At 47.4% G+C, this 13,730-nt stretch overlaps 4 protein-coding genes across 4 annotated transcripts; 2 read left to right on the plus strand and 2 right to left on the minus strand.

The window, feature by feature from the left end:
* The first annotated feature begins 46 nt into the window (after positions 1–46).
* CNG01350 (hypothetical protein) lies at positions 47–2,158 on the plus strand. The gene is made up of 7 exons (XM_571824.2): positions 47–403; positions 467–627; positions 681–1,108; positions 1,157–1,614; positions 1,664–1,771; positions 1,829–1,842; positions 1,898–2,158. The coding sequence occupies exons 1-7, from the start codon at positions 151–153 to the stop codon at positions 2,039–2,041; spliced, it is 1,566 nt and encodes a 521-aa protein (XP_571824.1). The 5' UTR covers positions 47–150; the 3' UTR covers positions 2,042–2,158.
* A 308-nt stretch (positions 2,159–2,466) lies between these two features.
* Positions 2,467–5,732, plus strand: CNG01360 (hypothetical protein). Its single transcript, XM_024657522.1, has 6 exons — positions 2,467–2,606; positions 2,660–2,717; positions 2,767–3,125; positions 3,176–3,468; positions 3,517–4,853; positions 4,901–5,732. Exons 1-6 carry the CDS (start codon positions 2,520–2,522, stop codon positions 5,527–5,529), a joined length of 2,763 nt encoding a protein of 920 aa, XP_024513190.1. The 5' UTR covers positions 2,467–2,519; the 3' UTR covers positions 5,530–5,732.
* Positions 5,704–11,870, minus strand: CNG01370 (ATP-binding cassette (ABC) transporter, putative). Its single transcript, XM_571828.2, has 17 exons — positions 11,706–11,870; positions 10,953–11,650; positions 10,651–10,901; positions 8,136–10,585; positions 8,018–8,079; positions 7,891–7,962; positions 7,749–7,840; positions 7,574–7,698; positions 7,372–7,523; positions 7,229–7,315; positions 7,059–7,177; positions 6,922–7,009; positions 6,745–6,867; positions 6,371–6,688; positions 6,119–6,320; positions 5,938–6,061; positions 5,704–5,881 (listed from the first exon to the last, which is right to left on the minus strand). The coding sequence occupies exons 1-17, from the start codon at positions 11,807–11,809 to the stop codon at positions 5,831–5,833; spliced, it is 5,118 nt and encodes a 1,705-aa protein (XP_571828.1). The 5' UTR covers positions 11,810–11,870; the 3' UTR covers positions 5,704–5,830.
* A 195-nt stretch (positions 11,871–12,065) lies between these two features.
* CNG01380 (hydrophilic protein, putative) lies at positions 12,066–13,680 on the minus strand. The gene is made up of 5 exons (XM_571830.2): positions 13,368–13,680; positions 13,080–13,307; positions 12,940–13,023; positions 12,655–12,887; positions 12,066–12,599 (listed from the first exon to the last, which is right to left on the minus strand). The coding sequence occupies exons 1-5, from the start codon at positions 13,629–13,631 to the stop codon at positions 12,434–12,436; spliced, it is 975 nt and encodes a 324-aa protein (XP_571830.1). The 5' UTR covers positions 13,632–13,680; the 3' UTR covers positions 12,066–12,433.
* Between the last annotated feature and the right edge of the window lie 50 nt (positions 13,681–13,730).

The following is a 13,730-nucleotide window of genomic DNA, read 5'->3' on the forward strand; positions in this document are numbered from 1 at the left end:
CATCCTCGGCTCTTTTGTTTGCCGACTATCGGCATCATCTCTGTATGATGATCGTCCATTCGGGCTCGTTATCTTTCGAGTCTAGTCATATAAGGTCGATATTTCCTCCGCAACGAACCATTTGGAACAACCATAGAAGCGTTACGGTAAATGAGGACAACTCTATATTTTACAACAGTCAAGGCTTCAAGCTCAAGAGTCACTTTGGCTCCCACTGCTCGCCCTTTGGCCAACCACGCGGCTGTAATCTCATTGAGCCCTGGACCTACTCATTTGCCATGTGGCGGGCTATCTTCAGGAGCTGCCATAAGACATATCCATTTGACAGGAACAGCCAGAAGGGAGAAGCAGAGTCTTACTTCCACCACTACCCATATTGTCGAAGCTCGAGCATCGTTTAAAGGTCGGTTTACCTTTCTAATATTCCATCTACACTAAAGTTGATGTGTGTAATATTTTTATCAAGATCCTGTTACAAGATATGAGCATCTCGTCAAAGATAAAGTGCTTAGGTCAGATCCATACCAGAGAGGAATTATACAGAAGCTTCAAAGATTATGGGATGACTTGAAAGACTATGATCCTGGACCTGTGCCGGCTGCAGCTGTTCAGCCTTCATCCTCCATCGTGAGTTCCACCGAAAACCTATCAAGAGACATCTAACTTGTCTATCTTTTCAGTTCAGCAGATTCTTCTCTAAAGGCCCCTCACAATCTGAAGTAACAATCCCTTTATCTAATGTCCCCAAAGGTCTCTACCTCTACGGGTCTGTTGGTACAGGCAAGACTATGCTTATGGATCTCTTCCACTCCACTATCCCCAAGCAATTCCGGCCTACCTCTCAAGGCGGTTATGGATCTATCCGAATACATTTCCACGCCTTCATGCTCGACGTCCTTCAGCGACAGCATAAGTTGGTCGTTGAGTACGAAAAGGCGGGGTTGGGAAAAAAGGACGTGTTGCCAGAGGTAGCGAGGAGCTTAGCGAATGAAGGGAGGGTATTGTGCTTCGATGAGTTTCAGGTTACGGATATTGTCACTGCGATGATCCTTAGAGGGTTGTTGGAAAGACTCATGAGCTTTGGCGTGGTTTGTATCATGACTTCCAAGTAAGTCCGCCATCTAGCGAATTGTCTCGTGACGTTGACGTACAATAGTCGGCATCCGGATGAACTCTACATCAATGGTATCCAACGACAATCCTTCATCCCCGCCATCGAGCTCATCAAAGAGCGCTTCGAAGTCGTTGACCTTGACTCTGGTACCGACTATCGAGAGATTCCCCGGGCGCTTTCCAAGGTGTACTATAACCCTCTCTCTCCAACAGTTAAATCCGAGATCAATAAGCTGTTTGATTCTTTTGCTTCGACAGACCCCGTCTCCTCTGAAGTTGTCCATAACCGGAAGGTCCACCTTTGGGGACGAGAACTGAATGTTCCCGAGTCGTCGGGAAGCGTGGCGAAATTCACTTTTGCGGATTTGTGTAACAAACCTCTGAGTGCTGCAGATTATCTCGAGGTGACGAGCAAGTTTGGTACGGTGTTTGTGGAAGATATACCGAGGATGGGATTGAGTGAAAGAGATCAGGCGAGGAGGTTCATCACGTTCATCGATGGTACGTTAATTTTTTTGCTGTGATGTACCTATTGATTGATTAGTTATAGCATGCTACGAGAACAAGACAAAACTTTTTTGTTCTAGTGAAGTTCCAATTTTCCAGGTGTTCTCCGATAAGCATGGCTCAGCAGCCGAGGACGCACACATGCAAGAGGGTAAGAGCTTTATTTCTTCTTTAACATTTCAACTGACCATCCTTTTTTTATGCATAGTCATGGACGAACTTGTACGAACCATTTATTTTTTCCCATTGCAGGAACGATCGCTGACATCTCCCATAGGGTCTTGATCCTTCAGCAGTGGGATCATCCTCATTATTCTCCGGCGATGAAGAGCTGTTCGCGTTCGCGCGATGTGTTAGCCGATTGTCCCAGATGGGGACTAAGCAATGGTCCGAAACGGCAGGGCCACTAGCGGGTGCTTAAGCAAAAAGTTGGACAAGCAGGAATGGATACCTTGCATATTAGATGGACTGCATGTAATACCCTACGCGTGAGCGGGCACACACACCTCACCGCCATTTTGCGTCATTTTATTGTTCCCTCAGGATATCCTCTGTCGTCTTCTACTCTTCTTTCATGTCGCCCTATCACCGTCGATAGGGTTGACATGGTCCACCTTGGAATAGCTGCACTGACATGTCGTTACGAGTTTAAGTCGACTTCATCTTAAACAGGCAGCAGTCACCATGTACATCCTCTTAAGGCGCAACGGCATCCAACGTAGATGCCGACCTCTGTGGTCTTTTGTTTGTGCGCTGAGTGCAGGTCACGTGACTCCCCTTCACCTTAGATTCCGTCATCACCCGCCCGGCAACGAAGTTGATCTTAAGTGCAGGATACTAATAACGAGGAAAGTCATTTTGAATTCACATTCACATCTACTGCTTCTAATTTATCAAGAATGGGACCCTCGGGACTCGTTATATCAAAGCTAGGAATACAGGCTACAGCTTCAGACACTCATGTTAGAGGACTTATATGTCTGAAGGTCTGTCAAACTCTGACGCAAGTACAATTAATCAAATGCTGATTGTGATACAGGTATCGTTGCCTAAGGAAAGCCCTGGAAGGCCGGGAGCAAGATGGGTGCTATTCAACTGTATGTCAATGACTATTGTCCTATCTCCCATGTTTACTTGTATCCGCAGCAACACCTCCAGCTCTCTTGTCCCAGCCGACCATTCATCCTCTACCACTTCCTCTTCCCTCTTCGCAGTCGCCACACCTTCGTATTGCTTCAACATTGCTTTCACTCCCACATTCTACGTCTTACCCACCTGCACCTTCTCAGCCATCTATCCTTGGAGGCAAACCGTATATCGATGTGTCAAGTACGACCGGGAAGGTTTTCGTAGTGGTAGACTCACTTGGGGGTAGCGGAAGAAGAGGAAGCTTCAAAGGCAAAACTGATAGCAATGGGAGTACAGAGCGGGAAAGAAAAGATTGGTTGATTACTATGGAGTTTCAACAGGCCTTGGAAAGTAGCGTGGAAGATGACATTTACAAAGTATGTCTAATTCTATACAGGCGATCAAAGTATTGATGTCCCTGTTCAAGGTACTCTTGCCTATTCCAAGATGTCTAGACAATGTCATCCGCTTTCAGATTCTCTCCCCTTCCACCTCCACTTCATCTATGAACCAAGTCAGTGTTCTGACTGAACCAAAAATGCTGCCCTTGCCAGCGTCTGCTTTTGATTCTGATCCATCCCCATATGGACATGACTTGATCAACGGGAATGGGAAGGGTGTGATGAGAGAGGAAGGTTGGGAAGACGGGGAAGATCTGGAAGATGAGGATTATGAGAATGATGATCAAGGGTCTAGCTGGTTGGAGGGAAGATTCCAGAGGTACGCCACCCTGCATCTATCCAGAGACATGACTAATGCCTTGAAAAGCACGGATATTTTGAGACTGGAATGGTCATTCACATCCACTATGATTGACTCCACCATTCCATCACTCTCAATATCGCCCAAATGGGACAAATATCGACCTTCTATGGAGCTCAATTATACTGCCGTTGCTCCTGGTTCAGATACAGTTGTTTCCCTGAAAGTCGATGTCCCCGAAGGATGGGCGTGGGCTGAACTGATTATCGAAAGTGAGGGATTGGCATATTGGAAAGGTGTAGATGGAGAATTTGAAGATGAGGAAAGGGAAGATCCTGACAGGACTGCAGAGTACCAGGATGATGATTCCTTTGCTACCGTCCGTCCTGAGCAGTCAGGACACCTACACCGACGCAGTCGCTCACGGCAATCTATTCTTTCGTCCAATGCCGCTGCAGGACCATCGACAGCCACGTACCTCCCACGAACATCTGGCTCTGGCTCGTCTATTAGTCTCATGCGGCAGACTTTACCCACGGCAGGCGATGCTATCGATGAATTCTCCTTTGAAATGAGCAGTGAACAAAGTCCGGCTCCGAAGAGACCCAACACGCCTCTGGGGTCGAGAGTATCGCTGTTACCTACCTCCAAACCATCTACCCCTTCCAAACGAGTTAAGCAGTCGGTATCCCTACCAGTGGCCAAGTCTGTCAAGCAGGGTAGATTATTCGATTTGTACTTTTACGAACACAGCGACAGAGCCTTCTCGCTTCGCGGGATGCTTGTACCAATCTCCCACCTGGCCCTCGTTAGCCAACGCCTTCCTTGCCCAATCCCTCTTGTCAATCTTCCGCACAATGGCTCAACACAATGCAACATCCAGTGCAATAATGCTCTCTACCAGGACCAAACTCTTCCCACGTCCGAACCTCATTTGATCAGCATACCCTCTGCTAACGCCTTTTTCTGGTCCGATGATTCTGTATCGAATAGTAAGAGAGACAAAGAAAGCGGGAAGGTTAAGGGGGATATGAGAATCAGGCTACGCAGAGATATCTGGGGGGTCGTCTCTATGTCTATGCTCTTCGCCTTCCCTAGTCGAGGTGACGAAGTTGGGTTTATCCTCCATCCTTCAACTCCAAATAGCAATGCCCACGACAATGACATCAAAGGAAGGACAGTGAGGGTAACTCGAGCAAGCATGAACGGCCAGCCCATTCCAAGGTGTTTACATAGATGGCAAGACGGCAAAACGGAGGTGAGGATCGGGAAGAAGGAAGGGAGGGAGGATTCAGGGTTGGTAGAGATTATTTTGGAAATTGTCGGGCAAGAGTTTTCATTGCCGACTTTTGAGGATGCGGAAGGGATGGGGATTGTGGAGCTTTGCGGGGAGGGTTGGGAAGGTGAATGACCTGCCTATTCTTTCTTTTTAGCTGACTAGCATTTTTAGTGGTGAAACCCATCATGCAGACAACGCTTACACCATCACCAAACGACACGTACTCTTATCCCCTTTCAACCCCGTGCTCAATATCTTTCCAGCCACCTTCTGCCCCACAAATCTCTACGACCTCGCGTGCTCGAACACTCTTCTCCTTCTCAACCTTTTTTAACCTCTTCATGCTCTGGCTCTTATTATCAATGGGCTCACAAATCCAGAGATTGAGAAATGAAGTTTCTTATGTCGCAGGGGAAGCGAGAGATCTGAGGATGTATGGCTACAATCCATCATCAGGTGGGACGGGCGAGGATAGGGGGGATGAGTGCTTGGATAGGACACTGAGAGATGGTGGGGTAAAGGGAGTGAAAGACGAGAGTACTGTTACCTTAGGTTTGACACATCAGATTCCCCTTGATGAGTCTCCCTCACTTTCCTCTTCTGACAAACTTGTGTCAGAGGCATCTCCACAACCTCCGTCACCGCATCCCACGGCGCCCAACGCACTCGCGCCTCGCCAACAGCGCCATTTATGGGCTGGATGGGATAGGTTAGTGATGCATCCGACTGTGAAGAGTTTGACGAAGGGTGTGGCTTGGCTATGGCATGCGGTGGTATGGCTAGTTGTACCCCCTATCTAAAATGTGTATCATTATATGTCTTGTGGTGGGGGCGTGATAACATGTATCACTTTATAAGCCATGGAAATTGCATGTTACATAGGTGCCATGGGAATAAGGCCCATCATTCGCAGGACCTAAATAGCATTGCAAGAAGCAGAGAAGAAACCAACTGATGGTTTTCGAAATCCGCTTTCCATCTCATAGATATGCATCAAGATCTACCAAGAAATGCTTGTTCTTTATGAACAGAATTGAAATTATGTGCTACTTTTTTAGCTGCTACAAGATTCACGTGATTCACATTGACTTCCCTATTGTTCTAGGACCTAGATGAAGCGTTTTGCTTGGTTTCGTAGACGATCTTGGCCACCTAGTACAGCATGATGGGTCAGTCCCAATCAGTAGTAATGATGAACGCTGACTTACTTCCCATAACTGAGTCTCTTCTCCGCTTTGCTTGCACAGTTCCCTAAAGATGCCTCCTTCATTCTGCATCAATTCCCAAGGTGTACCATACTCCATTACCTTTCCGTGATCAAGCACCAAGATCCTGCATTGCTTGGTTAGCGGGACAGATATCATGTAGCATCCCATCTGAAACGCTCACTTGTCAAGACCAGCGACAGTCATCAGGCGATGGGCGATGACCAACATCTGAGTATCAGCCAAACCTGTACGCAACACATTCTGGATTGTGGCATCCGTGGCGTGGTCGAGGTTGGCTGTGCTTTCATCCATAATGAGAAAGCTGGAATTGCGGAGCTTGAGGAGACCCCGAGCAAGAGCAAGAAGTTGCCTTTGTCCTTGACCTGTTGGAATATATTAGTCATATATCACTTGAACTGCAAAATACACTTACTGAAATTCTTCCCACCTACGGCGACTTTCTCTTCTAAACTTCTGATGACAACCCGTTCCCCCTCTTCATCACCTTCCTCGGCATTTTTTAAGCTTTTCTTCAGAACGCTCTTGACAAGAGGGGCATTAGGCTCTTTAGTAGTAGAGGAGCTCAAAGCACTCAGGTCAGTCCTGGATTGAGCTCGACTTGTAGCGCGGCTTGAGAGTCGAGATTTGCCAACAAGACCGCATTGAGCAAGGGCATCCCAGATATCGGCGTCTTCATGCTGATCAAATGGATCGAGGTTGTCACGTACAGTTCCGGAGAAGAGCTGGGCCTCTGTTACAGTCAGTTAATGATCAGCAACGTTACATCATCGAAGAATAAAGACGCGCCTTGAGGAAGGATGGTAAGCCTTGACCTGAGCGCATTGAGGCTCAGTTTTGAGATATCTTCGCCATCAATTGTGATTTTACCAGATTCTTGGAACAAGAACCTGAAGAATGAAAGAGCAAGAGCTATAGGGATTGCGATCAGAGGTGTCGAAGTATGCGGAAGCTCAAAGCACGTACTACTCTTTCCACTACCGGTTCTACCACATACACCTATCTTCTCTTTGGGCCCAATAACGAATGAGATGTCTTTGAGGACAGGCTCGAGCTACCATCATATTAGATCATCGCAAAACACCCATGTCAAGTCTACCCACCTGAGGAGCATATCGACAGGTCAGATTTTCAACAACGATCGATCCATCGCTAGTCGGCCAGTAGGCAGGAGGTTCCTTCCCTTTTTCATGACTCTCTTCTTCGACTTCAAGTTCAAGGTCTGCCCTTTTATTAGCAATTTTCGACCCAAGGTATGAACCAATAAGCTTACATTCACCTACACGCTCAACACTGTTCATGGACATTTCAACAGCAGCGTATAGCCTGACGACCCACAAAACGTATTCAGTGAAAGACACTGACATAAATGGTAAGCTTTTTTTTTCAAATAAAGCTGTCAAGTTGATCACTTACAAGCATAACTGACAGACAATCCTACTGCACCAGCATCCATCGACTTGTTCTTGAGAGCAAAAAGCGCAGCAAAGACAGTGACCAAAGCGCCAACGAAGTTCGAGTAGTTGTTAAGAATTCGATTGACCTGCCATAGGTACCAGAAGCAACGTCTGGACTATGTCAGCCGTTATCATAACGATTCGAAAATAAGTTGATTTACGTGTTTTGGTCAAGTTCATGGAATAGCTTGCGCATGAAGCGGGCGCTATCGCCATAAGAGCGAATCGTTGACATACCGACAAGGACCTCAGTGAAGCTGATAAAGATGGGAGACCTGGTGACACTCTGGTTTACAAAGTTCAGCAGCGATCCTCACATATGCTTAAGGAACTCACGTCAATGCGCTTGATTTCTCGGTTAGTGGCCACGTAGAGTGACCCAATAACCCAGTACAAGAAACAAATAAGGACCAAAGCACCGAGAAAGGCTATCGTATATGTCAATTTCGGCGACAGTCGTGATACCAAAAATGCTTACCAGGAGTTGATACAGTCACGACAACCAAGACGGTTGCAGCCGAGAGACATGAGTTGGCAAAGTACATACAGACTAATAAATCCTATTAGCATGTTCCCTGCATCACGGATACAAAACATAAATTCACTTTCACCGGTTTCCTGGTCGATAGAAGACATGTCTTTACTCAACCGGTTCAGAATTCGACCCCTTCATCGAGTATATTAACAACACTTCTCCCTTCACGCAAAATCAAAAGCACTCACGAAGGTGTAGAATCAAAGAACCTCATCCTCGCGCCCAAGATCCGCTGCAACAGACGATCATACATGTGACGACTGGCCCTCAATGCTCCGATAAAAGAAATACCAACCCTACCGACAACAGCAATTAAGTAGAAAGCGGAGATGGCCCAATATATTGCCAGATAATACGCTGTCGAATGCTTTCGTTCCATCTCTGCTTGAACATACTTCCTGGTGTCAATCACGAACTGATAGACAGTGAATGCTGCTTTGCCCAAGAGCGAACCAGAAGCCGCCCTGTCATCAGCATTGGCCCATTCCTTGATCCAAGCATTGTTCGCGACCTGAAGCATTTGGGAACCAAAAAACACAATAATCACGATAATCCAGATAGTGATACCTCCCAAAGCTTTGAAGTAGAGCATATATGTTGCAGCTTGCACAGTACCCTGAGATGAAGTTTCGGCGGCTACAAGCTGTTTGCCGAGACGGGTGGTTTTGTCTGTCTGAGCAGCACGGTCTGCGTCCACTTGTTTTTGCTGTTCAACGAGTTCTTCTTCAGCCGGGGAGTCGAGTTGGTCTTCAATATATGGGTCATCGGTATCACGTTCGACGGGTGAACCGCTTCCGGCCCCCAATGTAGTAGACGCAGCGGTGCTTGCGCTAGCGCTCGCCTTGTCACTATCATCTTCCGACAATTCCAATGCACCTGAAGCTGTCAACTCTGAAGGAGAGCCGGAAGCGGTAACAATCCCATTATCGAGCATGACGACCATTTCCGCTGCTGGACTAACCAAATTCACCTGGTGAGTCACGAGAATCACTGTCCTACCCTGGGTAAGCGGTCCCTGAAGAATTTGCTCGTACAGGTGTCGAGCCGTGTGGGCATCCACTGCTGAGAGAACGTCGTCGAGGATGATGGTCTTTGCGGACGAGTAGAAAGCACGAGCAAGGGAGATACGCGCCTTTTGGCCGCCAGAACAGGTAGTACCCTTTTCTCCCACTTCTGTCTCATCGCCAAGCTCAAAGATCTCGAAGTCTCGCTGGAGAGCACAAGCTTTGACTACATGGTCATACCTCTTTTTATCCCAATTGGAACCAAAAACAATGTTTTCCTTAATACTAGCACCGACTAACCAAGGTGTTTGGGCGCAGAATGCTACGGTATCGGCAAGTCCGGTGGCAGGATCGATAGGACATCCGTCCCTATTGGCATGATCGTCCGGCATGAACACCTGTCCCTTGAGAAGCAGTGTCTCACCGAGCAAACCGAGAATGAGGGTCGTCTTTCCTGAGCCCACTGGGCCGCAGACCACACTCAGCTTACCGACGGGGAAGGACACGTTTAATTCGCGAAGAGTAAAAGGTTCAGATTGATCGGATTCGAGTTTGGTAGCCTCTTCCGGAGTCAAATAACCGAGGACAGCGTCTCTGAACCCGATTTGAGGGTCATTGGACCCAGGAGTGGAGAGCTGTTGGTACTTGAGAGTGTCAGGTTCCTCAAGATATTTTTGGATACGATTACAAGAGGTTGACGCTTGGATCAACCTTGTCACAGTGTCTTGAGCGAGGGCAAGAGGGTCTTTCAGCATGTTGAACAGAATCAACGATGCAAACGCCTTGTCAGCCGTGAGAGGCTGCTTCAACCACAAGCTATGCACAGCAAAAGCTATACCAGTGACTATCACCGGTGTACTCCATACGAGTAGCTGGAATAGGACTGTAGTCGCGAATCGGCGAGCGAGCATGCGCAACTCCTTTTCACGAGTAATCATCATCCGGTCAAAGAACTTGCCCTCCCAAGCGTTGAATTTGATGAGTTTAATGTGGGCAATGACTTCGGTGATACCTTCGAGCCTTGCGTCGGTAGCTGTCATAAACTTTTTCTGGCGGCTCATGTAGAGCTTGCTCATCCCATACTGAGCAGGCATGAGGGCCACCAAGACGGCGATACCCGCGAAAGCAGCGGTGCCGAGGGTTTGGTAAAGAAGCACACTATTGACGACGATGGCGAGAGGGCAGGAGACGGTGTAATACGAGTAAGCGCAGATCTCGGAGATAGTAAACGCATCGACAGAGACGAGGTTCGCGATTTTTCCTTCGCCCGCCGTAGCTTCACCTTCAGCGCCGTCTTGAGCTTGGTTGTTCCCTTTTTTACCAGCAGCAGCAGCGGAGGATTTGTTAGATGTTGATTTTTTCACGTCGCCGGAGACATCTCTCCTTCGAAGAGCTTTCGCAAATACTTCAGCAATGATAATTGCTCGAATTCTAATACACAATCGTCTACCGAGGTATAATGCCTGGGCGAGGGTGATTGCGGACATACATTGTCCAATAACCATCATAGCCACGTAGAGGACGGCTACGTGTGTCGGCTGGGGGTTAGTCTCTCGCTGTTTGACGTATTGCAGGAGTAATCGAAGACCATTTGGAGGGAGATATTGGAAGAAGATGAAGATTGACGCCCAGAGCTATTTTGAGAATGAGCGCGACAGCCGACTGGGAGGAACAAAGGAGACGAAAGAAATGAACGTACAACTTGCCAACCGAGTTCAGGAGCAAAGAACACAGCCAGTTCAAGACCCAGATTCCTTCTCCTCTTGGCCCCGCTATGTTTTTTGGCGTAAGTAGCGTCCCGTTTAGCACTGAAAGCTCGGAAAGCACCGAGGGAAGCAGCTGATGAATCGTCTTCACGGATAGCGGGAATGTTCTCCAACGTAATGGGAGTAAGGTAGTGCTTAAAAAGCAGGGGAAGCAAAAAATTGAATGTTCCTCGAGACCATGCCGCTGGGTCAAATATCAGCTTCTACAAAATAAACAGACAGAGATAAGACTCACAAGCAGGCTCTTCATAATGCTTAGGCAGCTTGCTTCCAAAGCTTCCCAAACTACCTCCTCCTTTACTCTTCGCACCTTCCAACAACCTATCCAGACCCTCGTGGTATGGCAACCCCAGCATCGCGATGCAGTATACCATCTCCACGGCAAAACACGCGATGTGCAATTTCGAAGGGTTCGGGTGGATAATCAAGGTCCGAAAAAAGATAAGCGATGTCATAGAATGTAATGACAAGAGAGGCGTGATGTGAGAGTGGGGGATGATGGAGATGAGCGATAACCAGGCGGGAAATATGACGTCCTTCCAGCTTCCTTGCACCACCGCCCTCGCTAGCTCGACTTCAAACCAAGTCACAGCACCCAAAAGACCAATCCAAAACCTTAAATCTTGTAGCCTCGTCACGTCCCTCCTTTTATGCTTGACAAAATCCATAATTACCCGCTCAGCCTCGCCCTCGGGAAGTTTCTCTGCGGGTTTCGATGGGGTAGATGCAGACCATGGGGGGAGGAGGTTGGTAGCGAGGGAATCGAGGATAACGCTAGATTCGAGGTTGGCGAGGTCTGAGGGGTAAGAAGAAGAGACGAGAGTTGAGGTCGATAAGGGATCCTGGGATCTACGGGCCCAGCGAGATGGGTAGGTGGAGAGAAGGTAGAGGGCGGAAGCCGCTATAAGGAGATATGGAACGTTTTGCAGATACCTAGGTTCTTGTTAGGACTAGCCTTTTCCCTTGACAATGGTTTGAGTGTACTTACTTTTCACGGAAGCATGAGCTGAAATCTATACCATCCCAGACTTTATCGCAGCTCGAATCTGATATGGCTTTGGAAGCCGCAGAAACCCATGAGGAGTCTGCCATCTTCAAGGAGAAAGTGAATATCAAATGTCAGGCCGGAGATGGAATTCCGAGCTGACTTAAGACGCTCGGGAAAGAAGGAATAATTTACAGTTCAACGGAGAAAGGAGTACAGAAGAGAAAAAATAGTGAAGCACGAAACCAAAGGAAGCCTGATAATCAGCGCAAACGCCGCGTTCCTTTCTTAATCTCCAACCTTTGAAAATTAGCCGATCTGTTGCGTCATTTCTGGTGTTAGACACAGTGTACAGCTACTATTATTCACATACATTTCGGCAGGTATTGCCCACTACGAGGTACTTATTAATTATGTATATACAAGTACCAGCTTCCTTACTTCGCTTTCACAGTCCATTCTGTTTCGAGTGCCAATTTTTTCAAGTGTTATCAAACACGACATCAATCACCATGTGGTCCTTTGACTGCCGGGCGGTCATCTCCGTCTACGGACGAAAGAATCATTGCGTAATCAGCCTCCACTTTACTTTTGGCTTGTTGTTGTGTTGTTGTGTCACTATGGCATACGATATGATCCTCGAGACCGCAACCAAAGAGAATGTAAATAATTTCCTGCGAGACGCATTATACAGCTCGGTACATGCTTACAACAAAACGTATCAAGCAAGCTCAAAGCACCTCCACCTCTTGCTCGGAACCGCACCCAAAACATCTTTGGAGCAACTTAGTCGTCTGCTCTTGCTCGTCGTACACTTCCTCAACATCTTCAAATTCATGGACATGTTGAGCTTCTTGTTTTCTTTGATACAAGTTATTTCTCGTCCGTTTTCGAAGACTAGATCAATCGTCAGCCGTGATACTAAAAGAATAAGGTAGTTGATACAACATACTCTCTCAATCCTTGCTCAAACTTTTCCTCTCTCTTCCGCTTTTTGAACTCTTCTCTCCTTTTCCATTCATTATCTAACCCTTCCTCCCCGCCCCATTTCTGGAATGCCACTTTTTCAACTTGTTCTCGTAGAAATAACATCATATTGCTGTACGTTGATGCATGAGGATTTGGGCGGAGGAGGTGGGGTAGCAGGTCGACATCTTTGAGCTCTGGGTCTGTGAGAAGGTAATCCTAGCCGCTCGTCAGAGGTTTGTCTTTTTTATCCCATGGAAAGGTCACTCACTTCCTTACATTCCGTCTTTGTCAACAAAGAGTACTTTTCCGGAAGCTTCTTTTCACAACTCTTACACACTCTAACATCAAACACCTATATCCAATCAGCTCTGAACATTCCATCCTCTCACACTCAAGTCGCAAACCCACCTTCAAAAACTGATAATTAATCTCCAGCGTCCCACACTCCACACATCTCGGTGACCGATCGGGTATGATCGCCGGTTCTTCCCCTTCCCTTATCATCTGCAACTGCCTCTCCTTCTCCCTCGCTAATTCCGCAACAGATTTAATTCGGTCACCTTCTTTATCTTCTTCTGTCAGAAAACCTCCTCTGGAGTTTCGCATCTTGGAGAGATCGTATTCAAAGTATTTCCCCTGCAATTACCATGTGAGCATTTTGTGAGCAGTGGCCAGGCAATAAGACAAGTGACCAACCAGAGAAGGATCACGCCGTAAAGGCAATGGTTTTGCCTTGTCTGCCTCCGCCTGTTGCTGAACCATATTCCTAGCCGATGACGGTATCGCTTCCCTCCTGTTGACATACGCTGGTCCAGCGTTGCCATGATTGCCGTTACTTGGCCCCGCAGCGTTGCCGCCTGTAGTATTTGCAGTGAGCTTGTTCTTGGCTTTTAGCCTGTTGAGAGCTGCCAAGCGGGCCTGATCTGGGGTAAGTACTGGTGCGGTGGTGGGAGCCGACATTTAGGGAAGTGAAAAATTATATGGCGAGAAGGTAAGTTATAGAAGTGTGGATCTTCTGTCAATATTATGTCAACCGCCTAAGATGATGGGTGGCCAAAA

Source organism: Cryptococcus neoformans (assembly GCF_000091045.1).
Source record: "Cryptococcus neoformans var. neoformans JEC21 chromosome 7 sequence".
NCBI lineage: Eukaryota > Fungi > Basidiomycota > Tremellomycetes > Tremellales > Cryptococcaceae > Cryptococcus > Cryptococcus deneoformans.

What these genes read in the sequence shown, in the direction of transcription:
- CNG01380 (XM_571830.2), bottom strand. Translation starts at nt 13,631, where the DNA reads ATGTCGGCTCCCACCACCGCACCAGTACTTACCCCAGATCAGGCCCGC. An exon ending in CAAAGACGGAATGTAAGGAA is followed by an intron (nt 12,888 to 12,939) that starts GTGAGTGACCTT and finishes ACGAGCGGCTAG; the next exon opens with GATTACCTTCTCACAGACCC. An exon ending in TTTGAGCAAGGATTGAGAGA is followed by an intron (nt 12,600 to 12,654) that starts GTATGTTGTATC and finishes CGATTGATCTAG; the next exon opens with TCTTCGAAAACGGACGAGAA.
- CNG01370 (XM_571828.2), bottom strand. Translation starts at nt 11,809, where the DNA reads ATGGCAGACTCCTCATGGGTTTCTGCGGCTTCCAAAGCCATATCAGAT. An exon ending in AGCTCATGCTTCCGTGAAAA is followed by an intron (nt 11,651 to 11,705) that starts GTAAGTACACTC and finishes ACAAGAACCTAG; the next exon opens with GTATCTGCAAAACGTTCCAT. An exon ending in CGTGACTGTATCAACTCCTG is followed by an intron (nt 7,841 to 7,890) that starts GTAAGCATTTTT and finishes CATATACGATAG; the next exon opens with CCTTTCTCGGTGCTTTGGTC.
- CNG01350 (XM_571824.2), top strand. Translation starts at nt 151, where the DNA reads ATGAGGACAACTCTATATTTTACAACAGTCAAGGCTTCAAGCTCAAGA. An exon ending in AGCTCGAGCATCGTTTAAAG is followed by an intron (nt 404 to 466) that starts GTCGGTTTACCT and finishes ATTTTTATCAAG; the next exon opens with ATCCTGTTACAAGATATGAG. An exon ending in TTCAGCCTTCATCCTCCATC is followed by an intron (nt 628 to 680) that starts GTGAGTTCCACC and finishes CTATCTTTTCAG; the next exon opens with TTCAGCAGATTCTTCTCTAA.
- CNG01360 (XM_024657522.1), top strand. Translation starts at nt 2,520, where the DNA reads ATGGGACCCTCGGGACTCGTTATATCAAAGCTAGGAATACAGGCTACA. An exon ending in AAGATGGGTGCTATTCAACT is followed by an intron (nt 2,718 to 2,766) that starts GTATGTCAATGA and finishes TTGTATCCGCAG; the next exon opens with CAACACCTCCAGCTCTCTTG. An exon ending in TTGCGGGGAGGGTTGGGAAG is followed by an intron (nt 4,854 to 4,900) that starts GTGAATGACCTG and finishes TAGCATTTTTAG; the next exon opens with TGGTGAAACCCATCATGCAG.